The sequence below is a fragment of the Anser cygnoides genome, chromosome 7, assembly GCF_040182565.1.
Source record: "Anser cygnoides isolate HZ-2024a breed goose chromosome 7, Taihu_goose_T2T_genome, whole genome shotgun sequence".
NCBI lineage: Eukaryota > Metazoa > Chordata > Aves > Anseriformes > Anatidae > Anser > Anser cygnoides.
This window is the reverse complement of record NC_089879.1, coordinates 31,182,264-31,206,949: the sequence shown is the minus strand read 5'-3', so window position 1 is coordinate 31,206,949 and position 24,686 is coordinate 31,182,264. Positions and strand designations below refer to the sequence as shown.

At 40.9% G+C, this 24,686-nt stretch overlaps 2 protein-coding genes and 1 long non-coding RNA gene across 7 annotated transcripts in view; 1 reads left to right on the top strand and 2 right to left on the bottom strand.

Moving 5' to 3' along the window:
• The window catches only part of OGDHL (oxoglutarate dehydrogenase L), a 55,199-nt gene extending 45,246 nt beyond the window's left edge, over nucleotides 1-9,953 (bottom strand). For 2 of the 4 annotated variants that reach the window (XM_067000687.1, XM_067000689.1), the window contains exons 1-2: nucleotides 9,801-9,865; nucleotides 5,406-5,640 (exon numbers count right to left, since the gene is read on the bottom strand). In XM_067000687.1, the coding sequence (XP_066856788.1) occupies nucleotides 5,406-5,612 (207 nt within the window). In that variant the 5' untranslated portion in view covers nucleotides 5,613-5,640; nucleotides 9,801-9,865. The other 2 variants (XM_067000688.1, XM_048074820.2) reach the window with 2 other exon arrangements.
• Nucleotides 9,954-10,026: 73 nt separating this feature from the next.
• On the top strand, nucleotides 10,027-22,454 carry LOC136791270 (uncharacterized). Its single transcript, XR_010832899.1, has 3 exons — nucleotides 10,027-10,251; nucleotides 12,689-12,788; nucleotides 22,318-22,454. It is a non-coding gene; the product is annotated as an uncharacterized lncRNA (long non-coding RNA).
• PARG (poly(ADP-ribose) glycohydrolase) overlaps nucleotides 20,692-24,686 on the bottom strand; it is a 65,496-nt gene continuing 61,501 nt past the window's right edge. For both annotated transcript variants that reach the window (XM_048074884.2, XM_048074883.2), the window contains exon 18: nucleotides 20,692-24,160. In XM_048074884.2, the coding sequence (XP_047930841.1) occupies nucleotides 23,994-24,160 (167 nt within the window). In that variant the 3' untranslated portion in view covers nucleotides 20,692-23,993. The remainder of the gene's footprint in view (nucleotides 24,161-24,686) is intronic.

Below are 24,686 nucleotides of genomic sequence, written 5' to 3'. Positions count from 1 at the left end.
CATTTTACTCTCCAGCAAAGCATCTTGGTACATTATTCATTCACACAGCTCTTTTTAAATGATATGTTTATTCAAGCAACCAGTAATGGCTATAATAAGTATGCTGGCTGGTAAAGAGCTATCAAGCCTGTAAAACTGAAAACCCTAATAAATGAAGTTAATCCATTCCTGTAATGACACTTAAAAGAATTCATGATACTTCAAGATACTCAATGAATATGCTAACTCCGAATCTGTCCGTAAGGGCCTTTCTTGAAAAAACTGTTGAAAAGCAATTACAGCTGTGCTGAGGGAGGCTTGTGGTCTACAATCCTCTCCTGACTAGCTCAGGATACCTTACAAAAGAAATTATGGCCCTGGTTTCAGTCACAGGTCCTAACTTTAGGAGAATACACATTACAGAAACTGAATTACAATGAACGGAAAATCCTTGAATTTCCCTTCTATACTTTTACACAAGCCACTTAAAGTATTCATTGTTTTGATTCCTTTGTGTATTCTGTAATGTAATACTAATTACACAACAAAAAAATATTTATAAAATTGTATTTTCATTAATGAAGTCTTCATACAGAAATTTCTACAAGCTTCAAGGCATTCAGGAACACTACGAGGGGGCCAGCCTACAAGGGCAAAGCCTCACCCAATCTTCCAAGCTTAAGTTGTAGAAGCTGGGGGAACATTGAACCTGTGTGCAAGAATTTCATCATGAACATGAGTCCAATGCCAGAGAAAAACTCTTTAAAGACACCTCTTTTGGTTTGTCATTAATATTAAGCTGCACTGCTACAAATACGCTAAACATACTTAATTAATCACACTCCCCTTATTCAGACCCGATCTAAACACAGCCTAATTTTATATGCCTTGGCAAATCAAGGCAGACAGATCATGCTTGGTGGTCAGTTTGAGACATACGGATGAAGAGTTCATTCTTCCTCCCTTATCACTTACGCTTATTTCATATTTTCTTCTTCACTTGACACATCACCAGCCACAGTTAGATTAGAAGTCTGAATTTACAGAACATCCCATAAATGGTCTACAAGACCGTTAGTGTAAATGTATCGCCCCTGGTATTCCCTCTTACTCTCTGTTAAGACCGTTTTTTCACTCTATGCTTACACGGCACCTCATCTGGGAGTTTGCAGCCCGCAGACTGTGGTAAGCAGACGCAATACCTTTGCGTTACAAATAAGGCTACTTAGACTGCAGGAATTACTTTGGCAATACAAAGTTATTAACTTTCATTAAATTAATAGCTTCCAAACACGCATTTGGAACTGTGACAAATCTAACATTTGGTATTCATGGAAAGTTTTAATAAGGAATACATTTTGATTATCTTAAGGTTCCTTCCTCAACTTTTCGAACCATCGTATACACACGTGCAAGGATGATCATAATATTTTTTTGCTGCGTCAAAACTTTTTCATTTAAAAAACATTTTCATGTAAAAGTTATCACAACACAGTCCCACAAAAAAAAAAAAAAAAAGAATATTAAACAAGTGGTCTACTGAGACAGTTGCTAACTAAACCCAGGGAGACTTGCCCAACAGGCTACCTGTTCAAGAACAAGCACAGGACCCTTTCTGCATGCAAACTCACAAATACAAAGAAATACCTTCAAAATGTTTACACCTGAAGATGCAGCCAGCCGGGACAGAAGGAACCCATGCTATTTCTTCTTATTGCATTTTTGAACTTATTGATTTGTTGAGCCAGCTTGACATTTAATCAGAGGGGAGGGAAAATACATCATTTGGCTACAGAAAATTAGTTTTTTCTAGACACACATCCATCAAAGCCTTTAAAAATTTCTGTAGTGTCTTTCAAGATTGATACCAGATTATAGTCTTCAAGTCTTGTGTATCAATGTCAGTCTTTGGCAACAGCATTTACCAAGTGACTGAACAGCCAGAAGACAAACTTGGTCTCACAGCAAACCTACAGCTTCTCGACTAGTCAAGTTCTTTAAAAAATGGTAGAGGGGACTTATAATAGAAAAACACATCTGTGGAAAAAAAAAATGTAGTGGTACATGATATATTGCCCGTTTGTGGTTTGTTTTTTGTTTTTTTTTTTTCCTGGCAGCAAATCTCTGTTGTAGTTAGCTATGATTTTAATTTCCCAATTAATATAATATAATTCAAGTGATTAAGTGGCAATATTCTACTCCTATAATAAAAAGTGTTACATTTAGAATAACAAGCAACATATTAGTTATCTTGATGATTTTTTTTCTAGTGATATTGTAATACTTATCAACTGCACTGAAGACAGCAAAGCCTTAGAAGACACACAGTGAGCATCACTGCATCATGTAAAAAAAAAAAAAAAAAAAGTCAAACCAAAAAAGGCCACCTTTTTTCCAGGTACATACAACAAGGAAGTGATTACACACTCATGGTAGAGTGGCTGCGTACGGGATAATATGGTAGCCATTATGTACTCAATATCCAACCATGCAGTTTTGTAATTAATCTTGTGATAGTAATAACTGAGCCTTGTCAAGCTTCTCCTTTATGATCTATGGCCCTGACACCACAATTCAAGCAGAAATAATGATGCCTTTCTCAAAGCCCACATCATTTTATTCTGATTGTTGTTTTGGCTGCTTTAAGAATAGGAAAATTCAAAAGACAAGGAAGAGCAGGAAATCATCAGGAACTGATTTACACAAGGAATAAAAGCTCCTATGGAAATAAATGTATATCCTAGACATATAACCACAGTATATAAAGAAAGGAGACATTCTCAGGAAAAGCACCAATAGTAGCACTGAATGTGGATATTTCCATGTGATAGTCATATTTCAAACAGTAGTTTTAAGTAAGCATACATGGGAAGACATGCCTAATCAATTCTTCTGAGGGGGAAATAATTTGAGTAGCCTTGATTAATTGCAGTTTCTAAGTAAAAATGAATAGAGTGTCATTTTAAAAGACCAGAAAAAAATAAAGATTTTTCATCTCATTAACAACAAGGAGGTACATCCCCACTGATAAGGAGATATCCACGAGGAAGAAACACGAGGAAAAAGAGGAAAGAGAAAGTAAGGTCTAAAAGCCCAGAACAAACTGGGTCTCTACGCAATGCAGGACAATGAAATATGAGTGGTCTGCAGAGAGATCCAAATTATTAATGATAACCATAACCAACACCACACAAGGTGCTGGTGTCTCTGACATTGTTTTCTAACACCTCCAACACTTTCTGTAGCAGAATGACAGAACGACAACCTCACCTAGCATCATACAACTATGGCACACGTTTTCCTTATTTTTAAGGAAAGAGAGTGACTGCAGCTCTCAATATTTTACCTTTTTTTCTTTTTTCTTTTTAAAGGCCAAATTAAACAATTTCTGTCAACAAAAATTCAGGGGATGGAGAGCTTAGTTTTTAGCTGATGAAATACAGTGGTCTTGAAGAAATTGAAAATGAACTTTACTGATGAAACAAAGTAAGAAAAAAAAAGATGATCACAACACTGTTCTCCTCCCCCACCTAACTGAAAAAAAAAATTATTTAAGGAAGAATAGCTGTAAAGGCATTGATGGTATCCATCAATCATATCTTTTTAAGCCTCAAAAATCTGTCAAACAGTGAGTTTACTTCAATTCATTACTGCTGTAATTATATTACATACACTAAACCTGGAAAAGAATTCACACATACTTAAAATGCATCTTGAATCAGTGGGGATCCACTCCCTAGGCCACAACCTATTCCACCAGCATGTTTACATTCCTCTGTCCATTCATTTCCAACAATTTATCAGTTGCTGTTCAACCTACAAACTGCATTACCTCATCCCGAAGGTGGGAAGACCACCAGACAAGCCGGAGAGCCTTTTGGTGGGATTTTAGCGCTTCCACCCATCCCTGAGCATGAGAAAAGTAAGGAGCAGGTCCCGGGAGCCCAGCAGCTCAACACGGGGTGCCTTGGGAGGGCTGGGCCCTTCAGCACCCTGGGCAGCTCCGGCAGGGCTCGGCTCAGCCTCACAATGCCAGGGGACCTGGCCGCTGCAGAAGGTGCTCCACTGCAAGGGGTCTGAACAAGCATGGTCCTTCCTCCTAAGGGAAAGGGAGCTGACATACACTGCTGCAACCTAAAATGGAGATGTCACCCTGCACAGACCTTGTGCGTGAGTTTATCCAGTGCACTCACAAGTCAAGGGCTAAGATCAATCTGGAGCACCAAGAACTGGTGAGGATGTCTCATAAATTAAATCTATGCATTCACACAACGTACTACCTTACTCTGCACTGGCTGGGAATTTCACTGGCAGCTACATGAAGAAGAACCAAAGATGGGATGAGAGAAGGAGCCACCCCTGGAAAAGGTCTCTAAGTTCCAAGTTAAGGAACAACGCAAAAAAACTGGTAAGTGAACAACCACATTCAGTCTTCAGAGTCGCTGCTGGATTTGTCATCTCCCAACAGAACTAAGATCATACACAGCATCCAGAAAAAAGTTCCAAAACTGCTACTTTTGGTCCCCTTTTTTCTCCTGAACATGAGTCACTTCCTCACTCTCTAGACAGATTATCAGACTTAGAGCAACAAATTCTAAGTGACATTTTGATATATGTGCCTCAAGAATAAGGCAACACACAACCAATTTGGCAAAATGTTTTGGGCACAATTCACAATGCTTCTGTAGAAAATGGCTCATCTGTTTCAGAATTTATCAGACTTCTCGTCAACCACTTAAGTTAATATACATGTATCACCATAAGAGCGCCTTGCTTGTCAGCAGAAAGCTTGTTAAAAAATAAAAAACATGTCCATATATTTTGCCCTTAAGATAGGAATTTAGCAATAACATTGTCAAAAAAAATGCAAACCACTCAAGTAGCCTGGAGAGAGAGAGAAGAATTCACTTCTCAAGATACATAAGAAGGTTTTTCTGACAATTTCAGATTCAGTTTTAAGGTTACAACTTGCACAGTTACCTAAGAAGATGACTGTACAGTTAAGACAGTTTAATAGTACCAACACCAACACGCCATTTTTTGTTTACAACATACTCGCTGATATAACCCCATTATGAAAACCAAAAAAATTAAAAGTCTTTTATTTCTTGGATCTTCTTCAAGATGCCATTAATTACTTATCTGTCTGCTTTAACAGCCTTTCCATGGAAGAATGCTGAAAGTTTCTGAGTCTAGTGTGGACTTCTCATTCTTTCAGCTGAGGTCACCATACCCGTGCCTCCTCTGTACTTTTTTTTTTGCTGTAATATCACATCTTAGAACAATCAATATGTAGGAAATTAGTTCCACAGTTTTCATTTTGCACAAGACTTTTTTCTGGACTTTTTATAACACAAGTTAAAAACAGAAAAATCAATTCCACTCTTAACCTAATAGTATCATTTACAGTTAAGTTTTAGACTTACCTTATGTACACTTTTTGGGTTTTCCAGCCACGCATAATACATTTCCTCCACATAATTCGAATTACTCCCACTCAGGAATGGTTCTGAGGTTCCTGATGAAACATACCGTCGGTCATGTAAAAACACCCTTCTGGCTATATCTTGCTTTTGCAGAAGTTTAATGCCATGCCACTTCACCGTAGCCGCAAACAACTTCAGATGACTCATGTTTGTTTATTTGACAGAAGATCCAAGCCTATTAATAAGACCAAAAAAAAAAATTTAATCAGAAAAACAGCAAATGAATTTCAGACACATTCAGTCTCAAAGAGAAAGCTGAAGTTTATGGCTAGAGAGCTCTTCAGCGAAGCTCCGGCCTAGGCAGGAAGTTATTTATCTTCAGGAGAGAGGCCATTCATTCCATGGCTGATTGCGGAGCTACACGAAAAGCAGTGGACCTGCTGCTGCTGGCCATCCCCACGTCAAGCAGTTCACCTCACAGGTTCTGTAAGCGATCACATCAGCCTGGTTTCTAAGGCAATCACGACACCGCTTGTACCGCATGCCCCCTGAGCCCAGGTTCCCTGCGAACGAATGGCCCTGCTAATCACTGAATTCTCCGGAGCTCCTGGCAACTGCAGCTTCTGTTGCTCAGCTGAAGAAAGATGTGACCTTTTAGGAAGCCAAACTGGGGTAGCTTCAACAAACAGTTCCAATCACAAATACAGTGGCTGAAAAAAGCCTGCTGCCTTAAAGTTAGGCAGCATGCAATGATGCTGACAAAATAATTAAATACTACCAATAATGAGCGTTAGTTAAGTCTTCATATTGACATGAATTGGTGTTATCTTAAGAAAAGGCTCAGTTTCATTTTCTCTCCTAACTTGCAACATTTAACTCATCCTTTTAATGACCTCTTATTAGCTTTTTAACAAAAAAGCAGATTCCTTATAACTTTGAACACAATGAAAAGAAAAAAAGGATGTGAATCTTGGAAATGCCGAATACCATCAGCTTCAGCACTAGCAAAGGGAATCAAAGCTCCCCTTGAGAATAAAAAGAACATACGTAGCTTACTGACAGACCAAAAATAGTCCAATCCTAATGCTGAAGATGCTAAAATTGCAAAAGAATAACAGTAACGTGAAAAGAAATTATTCATTTCACATTCTCCATGGTGCCCAGATACATGGAAATTATTCTCCCAAGGAAGTATCACCAAAATCATATAAAGGAGTATGCAACCCTCCTTTAAACAAACAAACCAACAAAAACCACCTCAAAACCACGTGCTCTTCTCTCTCCGCTTGGTGTTTTCAGCCAACTTGCAAGGGTTAGGCTACTAATATGCTGGATCCTCTACACATCAACATTATTTCCTGTCTACCTGTATTCACTTGTCATTTCCCATTTCACAGATTTAAAGATTATTACAACATTGACTTCCTCCTGTCCCAACACGTTGCCTATGATTAGGGCTCCTAGTCAACCACGGGGAGATAAATATCAGCACTGGTTTGAAATCAGATTAAGTCCTGCAACAGCTCAGAGCAACTGGGACAACAGATTTAAAAATGTATTGTCTACAAACATAATTCTCTCTAAGACATAATCGCACTAAAACCACTATAGACACATCGCATGATTTCACACAACTTAGTAACATTTCAACGTGCTGTAACAGTAAGAAGTGAGATGTGACACGGCCTTTGTATCTGTGCCCATTCTGCTAGAAATTCTTACTGCACAGATGTAATCCCATGTGAATCCCACCCTCTGCCACCAAACATCTGCACACATACCTCAGGGGGTGAAGATTTGTTCCTTATCATACTACAGTGACAAACTTCTTAAGTACATGTCATTTCACTTTCCTTTGTGCTAAAATGCTTGTCTGGTGGATGTGTAGATCTTTCTAGCACTCAGCGAAAAATGTATAGGAAAACAAGAATTTAGGAGATTTGAAAACAGATGCAAATTATGCATATGACATAATATATACTAGAAACAAAGAGTTTGTAAGCGGTACCAGTCGTGTCCTCCAACTTCCATCTGAATTCCAAAACGGGGTCAGAACCACACTTTGAGGTATAACTGCCACTGGTATAAAGCTGCCAATCATGTAATTCCAGTCAGATTTCAACTACAGATTCATTTCACTGAACAAAACTGACTTTTTCCTACTTCCTCCTCTTGCACACGCCGCTGTTTAGCACAGCTGTCAGCTGCTAATCGAACTGGAGACCACCAACATGATCACAGACCATTCCAGCCCACTCAGCCTTCAGACTGTCGGTCAAAAATCAGCACACAGGACAGCAGGCAGAAGGCAGAAATAGGTAGGATTGTTCACTCTGCTATGCTTCCTAAATCAAACCCTGAAACAAAAACAGTGATTGGCAAGGCATCAAGCTGAGGGAGAAACAACCTAAAGGAAGATATTAATTAAACCTCTACGAGAGATCTAATAAATAAGAAAGAAGCAATGAGCCAGAACAAATACCTGATATTTAACGCACCAAAGCACCTTTACCATGTTGGAAGTAAATGAAAGCCCTAAGCAAGTGAAAATCTCCACGGCTGTTCTGCAGCACTGGATGTGTGTCTCACGTTATGAGCTAGCTTTCACCCCGGCACCCTCAAGTCTAGATGTGACCCAATGTCATGGATAGTCGTGGGAATTGTTCTAGCTAGGTTTCTGAAGGGTATAGAAGCACATGAAAAAGAAAACAGTGAGACAAACCTGATAACAAAGTGTTTGTCCAGCTTTTTTCAAGATCACATTAAATATAAACATGTTGCAAAGGCTAATATCTTTTGGAAGCATCTGCAAAAGCTGCAACGGATCACTGAAACTAGAGGCACATGGAATATTTTCATCAAATAAGGTTGCTTCAGGAATATATACCTCCACATGCTAAATGCTTTTCATTTCAGCCATGGCACCACACTGTATAAAGATGCACAGTTCTCCATCCAAAAAGTTGAACTGGAAGAAGTTTACAGGCCATGCACTCATAGAACCATGGAATCACTTAGGTTGGAAAAAACCTCCACAATCATCAAGTGCAACTGTTAACTTTGCGCTGCCAAGTCTACCACTAAACCGCATCTGTACTGGGTCTGGCAGCATCCCTAAGTACCACACCCACATGTCTTTTGAATACCTCCAAGGATGGTGACTCAACCACCTGGGCAGCCTTTCCCAGTGTTGCACGGACCTTTCTGTGAAGAAATTTTTCCTGTTACCCAACCTAAACCTCCCCTGGTGCAACTTGAGGCCATTGCCTCTTGTCCTATCACACATTGCTTGGGAAAAGAGACCGACCCCCACCCTGCGACAGCCTCATTTAAGGTAGTCGTAGAGAGCAATAAGGTCTCCCCTGAGCCTCCTCTTCTCCAGACTAAACAGCCCCAGTTCCTTCAGCTGCTCCTCAAAAGACTTGTGCTCTCGACCCTCCACCAGCTTCGCTGCCCTTCTCTGGGCATGCTCCAGCACCTCCGTGTCCTTCCTGTAGTGAGGGGCCCAAAACTGAACACAGCTCGAGGTGCAACTCACCAGAGCCGAGTACAGGGGGACAATCACTTCCCCAGTCCTGCTGGCCACACCATTTCTAACACAAGCCAGGATGCTGTTGGCCTTCTTGGCCACCTGAGCACACTGCTGGCTCATATTCAGCCAGCAGTTAACCAGTACCCTCAGGTCCTTCTCTGCCAGGCAGCTTCCAGCCACTCATCTCCCAGCCTGTAGCGCTGCAGGGGGTTGTTGTGCCCCAGGTGCAGGACCCAGCACTTGGCCTCGTTGAACCTCACACCGCTGGCCTTGGCCCATCGGTCCAGCCTATCCAGGCCCCTCTATGGAGCTCTCCTACCCTTGAGCACACCACCGTTCCCGCCCAGCTTGGTGTCATCGGCGTACATCCTGAGGGTGCACCCGATGCCCTCGCCCAGATCGCTGACAAAGACACAAAGAGAACAGCCCTGACACCGCCAGTGACAGCTGCCGAGTGGATTTACCTCCGTCCACCACAGCCCTTTGGGCCCGACCCCGCAGCCAGTTTTTCACCAGCGACGCGGGCGCCCGCCCAAGCCGCGAGCAGCCGGCTTCTCCAGGAGATCGCTGTGGGAAACGGGGCCAAAAGCCTCACCGAGGTCTGCGCAGCCCGCACCCACGGCCCGTCCCTCACGCGCGGAGCGTGCCCCAGCACGGCGGGCTGGCCAGGCGGACCCGCCCGGGGGAAGCCGCGCCGAGCGGGCCTGACCGCCCGCTGCCGTGTCGGCTCCTGCCCCCGGCACCCACCGCAGCGGGGGCAGCTCCACGCCGCGACCCGCCCCGACACAGCTCCCGGCCCTGGAGCCCGCAGAGGCCCCCCGGCGCTGCCCTCCCCCCCCCGCCCCGTCCCGCCGCTGACCGACCTGGCCGGGCCGGGCCCGGGCCGCGCTGACGGGAGGGGAGGGGCGGGGCGGGGCGGGGCCGGGCGGGGACCGTTACCTGCGTCACGTGAGCCGCGCGCCGCAACGGCCCGTGCGCGCGCGGAGGTCGCGGCGGGGCGGGGCCGCCGCGCGCAGGCCACGCCCCCGCCTCCACGTAGGCCCCGCCCCCCGCGCCGAGACCCCGCAGCCCCTCAGCGGGGCGCGCCCGCCGCCATTTTGGGGCCAGGCAGCGCGGGGGCGGGTGTGCCCCTGGCGCCCTGTTTGTGCTCGTTTCTTCCACGTTGTCCTCTCTCCCGGGCATCTCCGAACCACGAACACCTGTGTTCTGTCATAGTTCGGCACATGGCACGTTTCTTACTTACCTGCTCTTGGTCAAGTTAGCGCCTGCAGCCAAGGTCAACTGGCCATGCAGCCCCTGACATTGATGCTCCAGGTAAATAACGACGCCATCACGTAAACATCCATGTTTGGTAGCTTTCTGCATCAATAATAAGATACAAATAGTGAGAAAACCGGGCCTGTCTTAAAAGGAAGGCAACCAGCGAGCTGCAGTTTGTGTTGTGCAAAAGCATACTCCAAAACTGGGCTTGTCAGGGTCAGGTAGGCAGAAATTAAAAGTACAAACCTCAGGAAGAAACCCACCAGGCCTTATCTGGGGCTTTGTCCTGTGATCGTCACACAGATTTCCATGGGGCTTACTCATGACTACAATTCTTGATCACAATCTTGATCCTCACGTAAATCAAAAATTTTTACTACCATTTTTTCCCAGCAGCTGTGTGTCTCCCAGAAATTGCTGAACGATTACCCCTCAGGGTTAAGGTGTTTTGTGACACGACGTTAGTGCTGGAATAGCCCAGGGAAGCAGTGCCTGCAGCACCAGGGAGGGCGGCTGCCGTGCTGGCCGGGGAGCTCAGCACCACCCCTGCCAAGGGAAATGCGCTGGCCCAGCTGCTTGCAGCTAGCCAGGTGCTGGCTGAGCCTTCTAGCAAGTAGTGAAATATCATTGGATGCTACAGCTGCTAATTGAGTTTTAACCTCATTATGAGCAGACAGAAGCCATCTTTAGAGCAATCATGTTATGCTGACTGAACATAAATTCAATTAAAAATTATGGTGAGGACAAGCAGACCTTCCCTCTACTTCAGAGGGAAATCCATGTGTCAAATCTGACTTTGAATACCATCGCAGTGAACAGGGTAAGTATGGTTGGATAGACACTAAGATTTTACTGTAGGGTTTAGGTGTTTATTTTGTTCCCTGTAGCCTTTCGCCTTTTCCACAACTTTTTTTTTAAATGCTTCACACACCGGGAATATGCATGCTTGAAACAGCAAAATTCTAATTGTGTTATTGTGCTTTGGAGCAAATCCCAAGTTTCCCACTGTTTGTCAGAACTATTTATTTCCCTCCTGTCACTCCCACTCAACTGCCAATGCCTATCCCATGAGCTCTTGCTGCGCTAAGGATCTGATGCCAGCTCTGTACTGAACTGATGTTTATATGTCAGAGAAGTTTTGCACTGTATTAAATATGTAACACAGGATAGTTGCAATAGTACCTCTGAAATGGAAGTTGGATGTAAAAACTGTTTATTGTGTTGAAAAACACACTGTCAAACCATGATTTGGTTTTACATTTAATTCTCTCTTAACTCAGGCATGAGTTAACAAAACTAGAACCAACCGACTTTAACAAACCAAAAAAAAAACAAAGCACACTTTAACAAATCTAGAACCAAACTGGTTTTGGAAATACACTGTGTTGCCCTTTGGTTCTCTTGAACAGCAAGGGGCTTGATGTGACCTATCATTTTTTCTACTGTATAGCATTGCATGACTCTAATGCCATCCTCTGTCCTTGCTTGGTTTTGGTACATCGGTATCCTTGCCAGATCAGCAGATACTTGCAATCAGTGTTGCGGTTCCTGTGGTTAATTGCTTCACACAACTCTCTCAATAACACAGCAAGACTTCTCAGTAGGCTTGTTTCTTCAAAGGGTAATCTCATAGGAGGTGGTCTGGATACAGGATTACTCATAGAAGGACAATCTCATTAATAGCTTCCCCTCCTGAGATAGATGTATTTATATATTTTTGGCAACTTTTCATTGTTATTAGTAATGTAATTTCACTAGAGATGATGCTTACCAGAAGTTCTCATAAGCCAAGTCTAGAAACTCCATTTTACTTTATTTCCCAGTGTGTTTATTACACATTATTACACACAATTAAAAAGCACAAATATTACACATTAAATCTAAAAACATATTCATAGGTTTGCATCTAGAGTACCATCTCTTAAAGCAAGGCAAATGGGAAATGCTAAGGCATGTGCTCACTTCAAGCCTAATGATACAAGCAGTGCACACCCTATGATGCTTGCTGTAGTTGGCTCAAAGGAGTTCCGGTGTCTGGGAATACCCTTCCCTGCTTCTTACCTGCAGTAGGTGCACAGCCAGGTTCAGTACCTTACGCTTGCTACTGCAAAGTCAACAAGTGAATCCATGTCCATAATGCACCAATGCTTTCTCCCAGTCTATTTTATCTTCCTATTTTGTCAACGGAACAGGGACCCGGGGGCATGGTAGATGCTCCATTGTTGGAGGTTTCGAGACAAGACTGGACGAAGCCCTGGTCTGACTCCAGTGTTGACCCTGCTTTGAGCAGGAGGTTGCCCAGTATGGCCTCCAAAGTTCCTGGAGGCATGACAGAAGCATCTATGTTTCATACCAATTTCACAGCAGAAGTCACGTCAAATCTAAGGTTAAGCATACAGTTATGATTTGGGCGACAGTTGAACTCATACCTGTAATTTTATATGGATAGCACCTGTTCCATTTTCAATTTTTCTTCATTCTAAATTTTCAGGCTATATTGCCCTGGAAGAAACAGTGCCTTAGAAGTACAGAATGTTTTACTGAAGATGAAGGTAACTGGAAGAAGCTTCTCAACCGATTCTGGCCAACAGGTTATATAAGTTTGTTCTTGTTCTCCAAACATATTCGTAGGTAGAATCACACTGTAGGAACCCGTATGTCTGGCTTATGGATCCGTGGATCCATTTGAGAGAGACAAGCTAGGCAATAGAGCCAAATGAAAATCATTAAAACATAACTTCTGTCTGGCTTTCACAAGTGTTTGCTAATAAATTAGCCCACTACAAATACAATAATAGAAGCAACCCTTTGCTGTAATTATTTCTCTGATACCTGACTGTATTATATCCAGGAAGCACATACAAGGCAGCAAGAGGGGTAGGCTAGGGAAGAACACTGGCATACAATGTTTAGCTGCCAGATAATGAATTCTTGTTGAAGTTACATAGAGCACTAAACTTAACTTATCCTATATTTTGTTGGGAAGTTAGCAAGTTAGCAGGGGAAGCAGCAAGGAGTCTTCCCACTAACTGTGGAAGTGAATCAACGCTGGCACTGCAAAAAAGCCTACCAGCATTTGGTATGTTGATGACGAGCGAAGCAGTGCTAACTGCCTTTTCCTTAACTCAGAAAGAATTAGAAATGCTAGTTTTTCTATTTTAACAATGGGTTAGGAGAAAATTGCTAGAAAATTGTTTTCGATATTTGCAGGTGTTTCATAAGAAACTCCTCACAAAAAAAAAAAAAAGAAATATTTATTCTTGATAGCTTTCTTTTAGCTACATCTAAAACACACCACATTTTTTCAGATTGTCCTTTTAGGTGAAAATAAAACTCTAAGGTACCCTGACATCAGCAATGGAAAAATTATCCTCATCTTTCACTCCATACCACTGGCTGTGTTTTCTTCAGGAGGATCTATTTTGATTTTTAATGCTATTTAACCTGATGAGGGAATGTGTAATTATCTTACCTCTTCTTTAATTTGGAAGAAAATAAATAAGGCAAGACACTTCACCATCAGTTAAAACTTCTAGGGTATCTGAGGCTTGCAGCTCTCCCTGGGAGTAGGGTTTGCTAATGAAGCTTTTGAAGCCACAGTGGTAGTGTCTGATTGTAATTGCTGAAAGGTGATTCTTGAAGAGGTTTATTTGCACTAATCAACACCATGTTGTGCCTCAAAGCTAGAGTTCTCTTAGATGCACTGTTCCTACCGAGTTATTCTGCAGTAACTATACAGCCTTTTCTGTTTACTTCTGCTCTGGCACTGTTTCTGTTTTCTTTTTTTTTCTTTTCTTTTTTTTTTTTTTTTAAATGGAATCCTTTGAAGCTGCTCTTCAAACCTGTTGTACAGTTAAAACTTCATAATTTCTTTCTAACACTTTCCTCTTGCAGCCCCCAACCCCTTCTCCCCTGTTGCCTGACCCAAAGGGACCTTTATCAAAAGTGTTAATGTAAAATATCCAAGGGCTCAAGGGTGGGCTGTAAACATCAAATCTATCACATTCAGAGTAACAATAATTTCTTTGTTTCTAAATGGCCACCATTATGAAAATTTCACAATGCTGGAAGCAGCTAGGCAATATTAGAATTTCTTATTCATAACTGAAGCAGCTTTGCGCTTTCTTTAATCTTTGTTGCCTGTATTTTACTGTAAAGTTGTTCTCCAGTAGAGTAGGAAATAGTCTGAGAATCTCAGCCATCAAGGTGAGCTCACAGTTCGTGTTTCGCCTGGCCTGCAAATCCATTAGCAGCCACCATATCACTGGATAGATTTTCAGAAAAATAATGGTGGTGTTACTGGAAAAATGCAACAGCTCAGCCAAAGCTTGCCCCCAACGCGTTGTTTTGTGCTTGTTTTATTAGCTCAGCATAAGTTGTTCTCAATTTGCTCTAAGTTCCTTGCAGACTAAATTGCTGTACAGCTCAGGCTTTCACACTACACATCCTCCTATTTTACACATCTTCATCCATGGATGCTGAGCTCATTGAATCATATTAACACTTCTTAACACGAGGCAGTTGTGGTGCCCTGGATCCAACACCGTAAGTTTTTGTTCCTCTAGCTTTCTTGCCAGGCCAGTGAACAAAGGGTGCCTTTAGGGCGTTTGTTTCACTGACGTGAGAACAGTACTGCTACAGCTCTATTTTAAAGCATTTTGAGTGCGTGTGTGAAATCCTGGGCTGATTAATCATAATATCACCTTGAACGCACGGTACACTACATGAAGAAGAAAACCATTAAGTGAAAGGCAGAAGCCACAGCTAGATGAGATTTAGATCATAATGATGTTAGGTTTGGATTTTTATCCCTATTTTTATCCCCATTGCATGTCAGTCAAAGGCAATTACAGACAGTGCCTTAAAGAGCAGAGGACCTTTCTGGTGTAACACCCGCTCCCATGGACTTGCACACTGTTTGTGGAAGGCTGTCACTGAAGCCAATTAAAGAAAAAAATTGAAAACTCTGTAAAAATGTTTGGAAAGTGAGAGATAAATCCTACCTGTCATTTCGTACTCAATCCAGCCAGCAAATCATGATCCTCACTCATTACCACTGCTGCACGTTGTAGCAAGAGAAGGATCTAGCTCTGAAGAGCAAGGATTGCGTGTCACTTTGGGGACTGTGATTAGCCCAAGTCTTACGTAAATGAGTCTGAAGCTGACAGTTCACTCAATACTCTAAAACCGCTAAGAATAGGTGGCACACACTGTCACCACGGGCGCTCCGCATGCGATAGAGGCTTAGACGGAGCGAGGTGGAGACTGAATTACGATCCCTCGTGCAGACAGGGTGAGCCTTGCAGGCCAAGGCTGAGATCATCGGCGAGACACCACTGAGGAGCCGAGTGGCAATGTGGCCAGCAGACTAGAGCACAAAGAGGAAGCAAGCACTTTGTGTAAACAAAGCCTTTCAGACGGAGTTAGCACCTTCTCAAACATGGGCCAAAACACACATGGGTCTCATCTGTGAGGTCCAATTTTGTGGCACTTGTCCATTTTACCTTTGTAACAAAAAGGTACAGCCTGTATCACCTGAACCCTAACAGAGCAGCTCAGGTCCCCTAACCTTCTGTCTCATTCTCTCACCCGGATGACTTTAGATAATCTCCCCCACCTGGGCATACTCATTTTTTGGAAATGCGTTAAGATACAAGATATGACAGTATGGTACTTTGGCTACCAGTTACTTGTATTTTGTCTCAACCCTGAAGAAATACTAAGGCAGCAGTGAATACCTGGCATTATCTTTTATTTTGAAACAACAAACATGGTCATTGTGATCTAAACATTTATATGCACACCATTCAATAAAGCACTGGCCAGGTATTACTAGGGATCAGGATTTGAAGCTGGATTTAACTTCCGAAGTCATAGTTCTATCAGGTTATTGCCACAAGTTTTCAGAACAGCAAAGCCTTACTTACCCTGTTCATTTAAGTATATAAATGCATTTTTTGACCGTAGACCAAACATTTTTCATGGGTACAGTTTTACACAAATCTGTCAGGAGCTTTTACTGGACTGTAACAGAAACCAATCTAAAAGTAATTTATTGACGTTTTGGGGGCTATCTGAAGGTTGCATGTAATCAAGATTTAAGGCAAAAAGAGGGGGATGTTTGTTTAAAGCAAACAGGAATTCAATTAGCCTTGAAACCCTTGAATCTGCTGGGACCAAAACTTTCCTAATAGGCAAAGGAAACAATGCCCAAAACTGACATGCAGAAGGTGCAAGTTCATGTGATTGTTTCTGGATGTCACGTGCCAATGACTGACAAACAATTTTAAGTAGTCAAAAACTCAAAAAATCACGAAGTCATCTGTCTTCCAACTGACTAGGTACTTAATTTTCACTAAAAAAAAAAAAATCTAGTCCTCATGATTGCCCATAATCAAGTGGTCAAATTTCAGATAGCAAAAAAAAAAGCTTAAGTTTTGTTGCATTATTAGTCTCCTGTATTTGGCTGTTATTTTTTGTGTGTGGAGATGGCAGAATGAAGGACTGGCAGACCCAATCAATCAGTAGGTGTTTTTTTATCACGTATGCTCAGGGAATTGTCATCACCAACAATAAAGTCTAAATGGCGCTTGGCTGAGATTTACAGCATGAAAGAATTAGAAGCCTCCTTTTCTCAAGTTATGGTATGTCCAGTCCTTCCTCAGCACACACTGATCTTTTTGTCTTTCTCCTCAAAATGCAAAAGGTTTGATTTTCCACAGCACGTAGCAATCAGGCATCCCTTAATTCCTGACCCATATTTGCAGTAGGTCAAGTAATTATGAATGAAAATGCCACTTTGTTTATATGAATTTTGTTTATGACAGAGATTAAGTTATTAAATTTGTACTCCTGGCATCTTATTAATACTGTTCTGCTGTAAAATTCCTCAGGCAACAGGCGAAATAATGACTTAAAACTCCAGCAGAATAATTACCTTACAATGCAGGCATTTTGAAGACGGAGTTAGCTCTGGATTTGAAAATACAATTTTTTAGGACCTTATCCATTATATAAAAGGGTGCCAAACACAATTACCTTAATTTATTTTCATGACATTTTGGTTCGGATCCAATCAATTCTTAGTACATTAAAGAAAATCTTGTCGTTATTCAGTGATGAAATTTAGCTATTCAAAGCAGTTTTCTTAACCTTTAATTTTGAAAATGTAAATCTTCAGATCTTAGCAAAATGAACTTCTTGCCATGGTCAAACACTTTGATTTATACAATATCTTTTTTGTAACTGGTGTGCCAAGGCATCCTGAAGAATGAAATAAATTCACAAATTCAGCGCTTTCCATCAAATTCCAGCTGAAGGCAGTATACATCTGAACAGGAGTGATGTCCGTACTAACAAAGACGTACAGGAGGGTTCTTCCGATGCATCTCTAAAGCAGATATAGTAATCTACGTCTAAATCTTAAGTGGATACTCCTCAAAATTAATTGGCTTGATTTAGCTTCCTTCGCTTCCAACTGGAAGTAAACAGTTTTATACACACATTAAGGTCATAGTTTGAGATAATTAACTTGCCTGAGTGTTCGTTCCTTTGTAGGTACACCTGATGTGAAAACAGTGTAACAGATTAATTCAACAAATGGATTTCCTTTCTAAGTGAAACAGTCCAAATTCCTGCAATGGGAAAAAAATATTTTGCAAAAGCTCTGCTGTGTACAGGTTCCACTGCTCTCTGCTTGGGAGGTTTACAGCTGAGTAACTATGCATCAACAACCTGCACTCCCAATGGTTTGTGACAGCTTCTTGGAGCTGCTGCAAAAATATGCATCAACCAGCATGCACAGCATGGTGTGTGCGCATCTCCACGCATCCATAAACCTCCCGGCCCTGTGCCACAGTACTACTGAGAGGACTTGGAACATACCAGGGCTTCCTTTAACTGCGCACCAAGCGCCACCTGCCAGAACCACGTAATTAGCCCTAGCTGACAGCTCCGTTAAACGAAAATTGATGGCATTGCTGTAATGGAGTTATCAGTGACAGATACCTCCTGTACAGCTTCCAGGTCACACTCACTTAAGCAATGATAAACGAGCATAAAACGCTGTTAGCACAAACCAAGATCATTAATACTCAAGTTTTAGTTTAAAAAAAAAAAAAAACTTCAGACAGCTGCAGCATCTTGCAATTTCCATGGCTTTATGGCTGTGTTCACTCTTGTCAAAAATGTACCACAAAATACTAAAAGGAGACTTTTGGTAGATATATGGATGTTTATATATATAAATGTGTGTACATATATATACACACACACACAAGTTATCCGTCTAGATTTCACTAATATTGGCTCACCCTACTCTGGCTGATCCACAAATACATTGGTGAACCTGAAGGAATTTGTAGCAGCTTTTGGTAACCCAGCATTCTACATCCCTCCCTCCATCCATCCTAGGAAGTTGCTTAGGCTGAGAGAACGTCTGAAGAGCTTGGAATGTAAATGTTGGATGTTTGGATGTTGAGAAATTTGGTTGTCTGGGACGCCGGTATCCAAGTACTGACATAGCTGGGAAGCCAATGGTTTGCAACTGAGAAAAAAAAAAGACGACTGCGATTGCAATTGTGATTTATCCCTAAGGAGTTTTCTTGTCAGGGCTGTACTTGCCATTAACAAAGTTTATTCCTGAGCAAGGTTGCCAGCCGCAGTTAGATTGGTGACAGGTTGGGACAGGAGAGACTGGCAGCCACTTTCCCACAGCAGCAGCAGTGTCTTTGAGCTACTTCTCATGTTTCCTCATCACCTGGGATTTATTTACAGGTTATAACATGAACAGCACTGACCCTGTTCTACCCAGTCCTCCAGCTACCTGAAGCCTACTGTCTCCAGGCTGTACAATGCTTAGCCAGACACCTCTTAGGTAGTGATAATATTTCAGCCATTTGTGCGAGAAAGATTAAAACCAGGAACAACAAACAGCGCTTGAGGATAGAGGGAGAGCTACTGCATGGTAGCAAGTGTGTGGGCAGCCGGAGAGAGCGTTGTACAGGACACCCCTAGTCAGTGCTGCTTGCTCACGTGGTTCTGGTGAACTTCACCATCAGGCCCTCCCTGTTTCGTTTGCCAAAGACTGCATTTTTGTGAACATCACAAGGACAGTTCTGCCTGCCTCAGACCAGACCTTCCTTTAACAAATACACTAGATGAATTTGCATATTTGTTAACTTACCTAACACACACCTCAGATTTGGGTATGGCTTACACACAGAAGAAAAAAGGGTCATAAATAAGCCAGGAAATGGGAGCAACTGCAGGAAGGAACAGCTATACGAAGGAGCCATCACCAAGAGCATCTCTGTAATTTAGGAGCTGCTCTGAGGGATTGCCCTTTGAACTGCCCTGAGGTTGACTTACGACTGATTTGCATGGTATTTAAATACAGAAACATCCTCAGTGCATGTCCAAAATGAGGAAGCAAATTAAGAAAAATATTTTAGCGTTCAATTGCTCGAGGTAATTGAGAACTTGGGTTCTCAGCAGTGTCTGGTTCATCTGCCCCCACATAAACACCACCCTTCATTGCTAGAGCTAGTTGAAATGCTCTGGGGTAGCACATAACCAGCTCAGATCCCTGATCCACTGTGAGAGTAAATGTGGTGGCTGCTTACACACTGCAAGTGCAGGTTTTTACTAATTCTACAACTGCACCTTTTAAAAACAAGCCTTTATCCTGCTTCCTCTTCTTTCAAAATAGAGATGAAAACCCCACAAGGCCACTGACGTTATAAACAGCAACTTCTTTAGATGCACCAAAAGTCATTTTTTACTTCTTACTTGAGAAATCCAAAGATCCAACGTATTTGGCTGGAATGATGCAAATTTTAAAAATATCTCTAAGGAAATCTAAGTTACGTTGCAATTGCTGTTGGACTATAGACTTTAGTGGCTTCAATCACACAGCAAACTTCCATAAACTCAGATACATTTAAAACCTTAGGAGCAATCGGATGTTATCCTAATTTTCTGTAATGTTAAAAATATAGTTCCTTACTGATTTTTGAAAAACAATTCTTAACATCCTCCCATTTAGGAGGAGCCAGTCCCACTTTTACAAACCATGAAAAACATTTATGCAACACATTCATTGTTTGTATTTCCTTAGGCTTTTAGGTGCATTTCCTTCATGAAGTTCAAAGACCAACTGAACAGTTACTTGCTTCTCAAGCACAAATTAGGAATTAATATCAAAATGTCTGCATATGGCCACATGTGTATGAAATCTCACACTAATGCTCATGCTCTCCAAATTCACAGTAGTTACTTCCTTTTTAAACTGCTGTGCAGACAATCATCTGCTACACTGTCATACAGCGTAAACATTATTTTGAGACAAAATAATTATTAGATAATCCTACAACAGTAGTTAAACAGACACGAGGTACAACTATTACTGTAGTCACTAGCATTGTGTCATCTATATTCAAATGTGCTGGAATTTCTCTGTCCTCAGAAGTATATTAAGAGACAAAGCAGACCACATTGCTTCAATCATTTTTTTTAATTATATTCCTACAAAAATCATGTAAACATTAGCATACAGATCCAGAAAAAAATCAATATAATGATGCATAAACTGTAAATTTTGAAGAACGTCAGGAACAGTTCACCAGTCTATAAATTAATATATACAGTAATGGGTACTCATCCTTAGATAAGAACACCTCATAACTGAGGAATTTAGGTGCAAGAGCTGTAAAACAAACTGAAGTGCTCTGTCACCAACTTTACTACGAGGCAACATTGCAATCTAAATGACTGCCTGTTGTTGTTTCATATTAAGGATTCAATTTAGCTGCTAAAACAAGTATAAAACAATTGTTTTGGTAAGAAGTTTATTTGAAAACATATAGCAAACATCCTTAAAGTAATAAAAAACAAAAAACAATACTCCATAAACAGGTTTCTGGAAGAGTGAAACTGAATCTTACTAGGCTGCACAAAGATGCTCAGCCTCTCCACTCCACACTGCTCCAAGCAGAGCACCAAAATGCATCTCTAGCTGAAGGAAACATCTCAGGTAGTTTATAAATGGAGAACAGTGGCTGGATGGAAGAAGTGAGATGCAGAACACATATTGGGCTGATTCAAAATTCCTGCTTCTACATGCAGCATTCTGGGCAGTGTAGCTCTTTATTGAATTAGAAAGTCATGGCAATCTAACACCATTGTTACCTTGTTAACTCTCAGCTCTTTTGCTTCCAGAAAAACAAAACAAAAAAATGAAAAAACACGAGAAAAATATAATCATCTTCCTGCCTCCATTCAAAGTCATATTCCAAGTATTCTTAAACATTGCCCTTTACGAGATCAGGGACACAAGGTAGAACACAGGATGTATCATTCTTACTCAGATGACACAAGCAGAAAAATTAATTTTCTTTTTCTCCTGTTCATATAACCGTATTTTGTAGGAAAAAGCATTTGGGAAACATCATAAAGAGCAATTTCAAATAAAAGGTATTCTTCCCCATATTAGAAAAGCCTCTGGTATCAGTGAAAATACAGTCTACAGAAGATGACTAGGAATTTCCTGGAAATACTTGACACTGCAAAAACTCTCAACTGAATACACTACTGTATGATCCTCAGACAATCTTTCCAGACTTAAATATACTTTTCTGTTTCCAGAGTTGAAGTAGATTTTTTTGCCATCTTATTTGGTACATTTTTCATACACAAAAACATCACTTCCCCTCACAATGAATATTGCACTAATAAAGATGTATTTATTTACAATAAAGGGGAGGTCACCTCTAGCCACCTAAAGCTTTTTGCTATATTTTCTTCCAGTTGGTTAGGAACAAATTCTGTTCACCTTTTCTATAGGAAATCCTGAGTAGTTAAGTGAAGAAAACTTGGCAGGTAGCACCAATTTTCTATCTTTCTTCTTAATTAACCAGGGGCATTTGTCATCAGCAGTGCATCTGGAAATGCTGTCATAGTTGAACCTAAATGCCAAAATAAGAGCTTATGATAAAACACTTAGTCCTATTGCCAGAATCTTAGCCAACACTGAAGCACTAGGAGCAGGAGAAAAGATTTCCACTAACCTAGAGGATGCAAATTGCAAACGGCCTGAAATTCTATCCCTTTTTTTCTTAAAAGGGATGTGGGTGGAGAAAACCACAGCTGGTAAGAATAATAGGAAGAAATCACTTAAGCTGCTGTGTCCATCACCTTTTGAGCAACACACTTCCAACCGGCCCACTGCAGTGTCAACACCCTGGTGGAGCATTCTCTGCAGGTATTTGCAAATGACCAAAACACTTTGCTGCTGCTCTCCCACCTGAGCAGCTCAAGCAGTGAGTGTTTTATTGCAAGCCAGACTACCGACAGCTTCCAGCATTTAATTATTAAGTTATGCTTCAGAATTAGAGAGGTTTTATCAGACATTAGCCAAAAGGATGTGTTGGTACTACAGCCTTAGCTCCCTATGTTTCCTGCTGCTGTTTTACTTGTATTGCTAAGCTGGTAATAGCTATGGCAGACCAGACAAATCTAATACAGAAGAGGTTAAACTAAGCAATTTGGGCTTAAACTTAAATTCAGTTTAGATTTCTAATAAACTAACATTTCATTGAATTGGCCCTGTACACAGACCTGGAAAAGTTTTTTCACAGATTTATCTGCAGTTTTGTGTAAAATATTAATGTACTACAGAAACATTAATTTGGTATTCACAGAGACAATAATAGCATAGCTTTTACACGCCTTTTGACCCTCCTTCAACATAATCATTCCCATGCCTCAAAAGACAAGGGCACAAACTTGTAACAAGACCTTACACGTTCTCATCTGTAGCTTGAAGATGTTCCTCCCACTGATAAGTAAATGATTTCCATTACCTTAAGTTATCCCACGGGGATCTTATGCTCACATATATGCACATTGCAATAAAGGAGAACTGATATGAGAATATAAACACAATTAATTCAGATGAAGTTGCCAACAACAGTGAACTTTGAGAAACTTCAGATATATTATGTTTAAGACGTTGTTCAGTTCAGTTGTAACAGCACCAACAAAACAGCTTTTAGAAGTCTCACATGAAAAATGTTTCTGTTTATAACTTCAATCACATTTCTCATTTTCCCAACCTTCTATACTTCAGACTTTCTCTACTTCTTCATAACAACTTTTTCTGTCTGATTTGGTAAAGATAAAGCAGTTGTGAAATACGTTACAGCTCCCTCCACAATCTTTTCATCTTTAGCCATTTATTAAAAAGTATATTAAAAACAGGACATTAAGTTAAATCAATGAAAAAGTTGATAAGAACAATGAAAGTACCGTGGCAGTCTTAACGAGGTAATCAAATTATTACAACTTTCAGTACGAATGACCCTTACAGTGCTTCTCTCTAAAATCACCCCAGGAGCGATACAGCTCCACATACTCCAGCACTAAGTTCAGTAAGAAATCTAGATAAGATCTCTCAAAAATAAAGGCGGAAGAGTACAGAGAAATCTTCTGAAGTCTTTCACCAATCTCTTGACTGAAATACAAGTGTGTCCAAAATCTCCTGCTTAACAAGGTATAATGCAAACTAGATTTACCAAGGAAATCCTTTCTGTACACACATGAACAAGGCTTTCATGTATGAAACTATCAAACAAAAAAAAAAAACTTCTCTCATAGTTCAATTTTTGTTTGGATGTTTGATAACTACCAATGCAATCAATGTATATTAAGTTATCCAATTCATACATTACACTCAGCAATTCAAACAATATACCAGTGGGAGGAGGAGCTGAACAGTATTCTGATCAAGCACATTTATTTTAGTCCTCAAAGCACAACCCTTTTTCTTCATCATCATCATCAGTAGAATCTGCATAGGACTCAACGGTGTTATATATGAAAGAGTACAGCTTGACATCTGGTCCTGAAGTAGAACAGCATCTGCATTCTTCGTTGTAGTATCTGAGTAACAGCCTATAAATATCCCCTTAAAAATAAAAAGAAATAATATGTTTTAAAAAAAAATAAAGATCATGCTACGCAAAGAATGTAAGGCTGCAGCTGAAGACTAGAATCACGCACACGCTGAAACACTCTCCAGGAACATTCTTTACATGAGAAGTGAATGAGGAGGTAGACAACTGCGTAAGGGGAGCCCTGCTGTTTCCAAGTTTGTTTAGAACATAGTGTGGACTCCCTCTACTTTGTGTTCAGCTTTCTGCAGAAGCTATCTGAACTTTACTTTGCACACATACCACTTACAAATGTATTGCCAATTACCTAGCTTTGTGCTTCTATCCCAGACACTTCACAGTTACAGTGGGGCAAGGGATGTACTACTTTTCTTGTATTGCTGCTGTATAACAGATCTGACTACTAATTCTTCTTACAGCATTACAGGATTAAGCCAGAACCACGATAAGACATCTCTATCAACAATGTGAAGAAGGTGTATATAGATTTTCCTTTTTTTTTTTTTGGAATTATTTTTGTTATATTAAAAAAAACTTTTA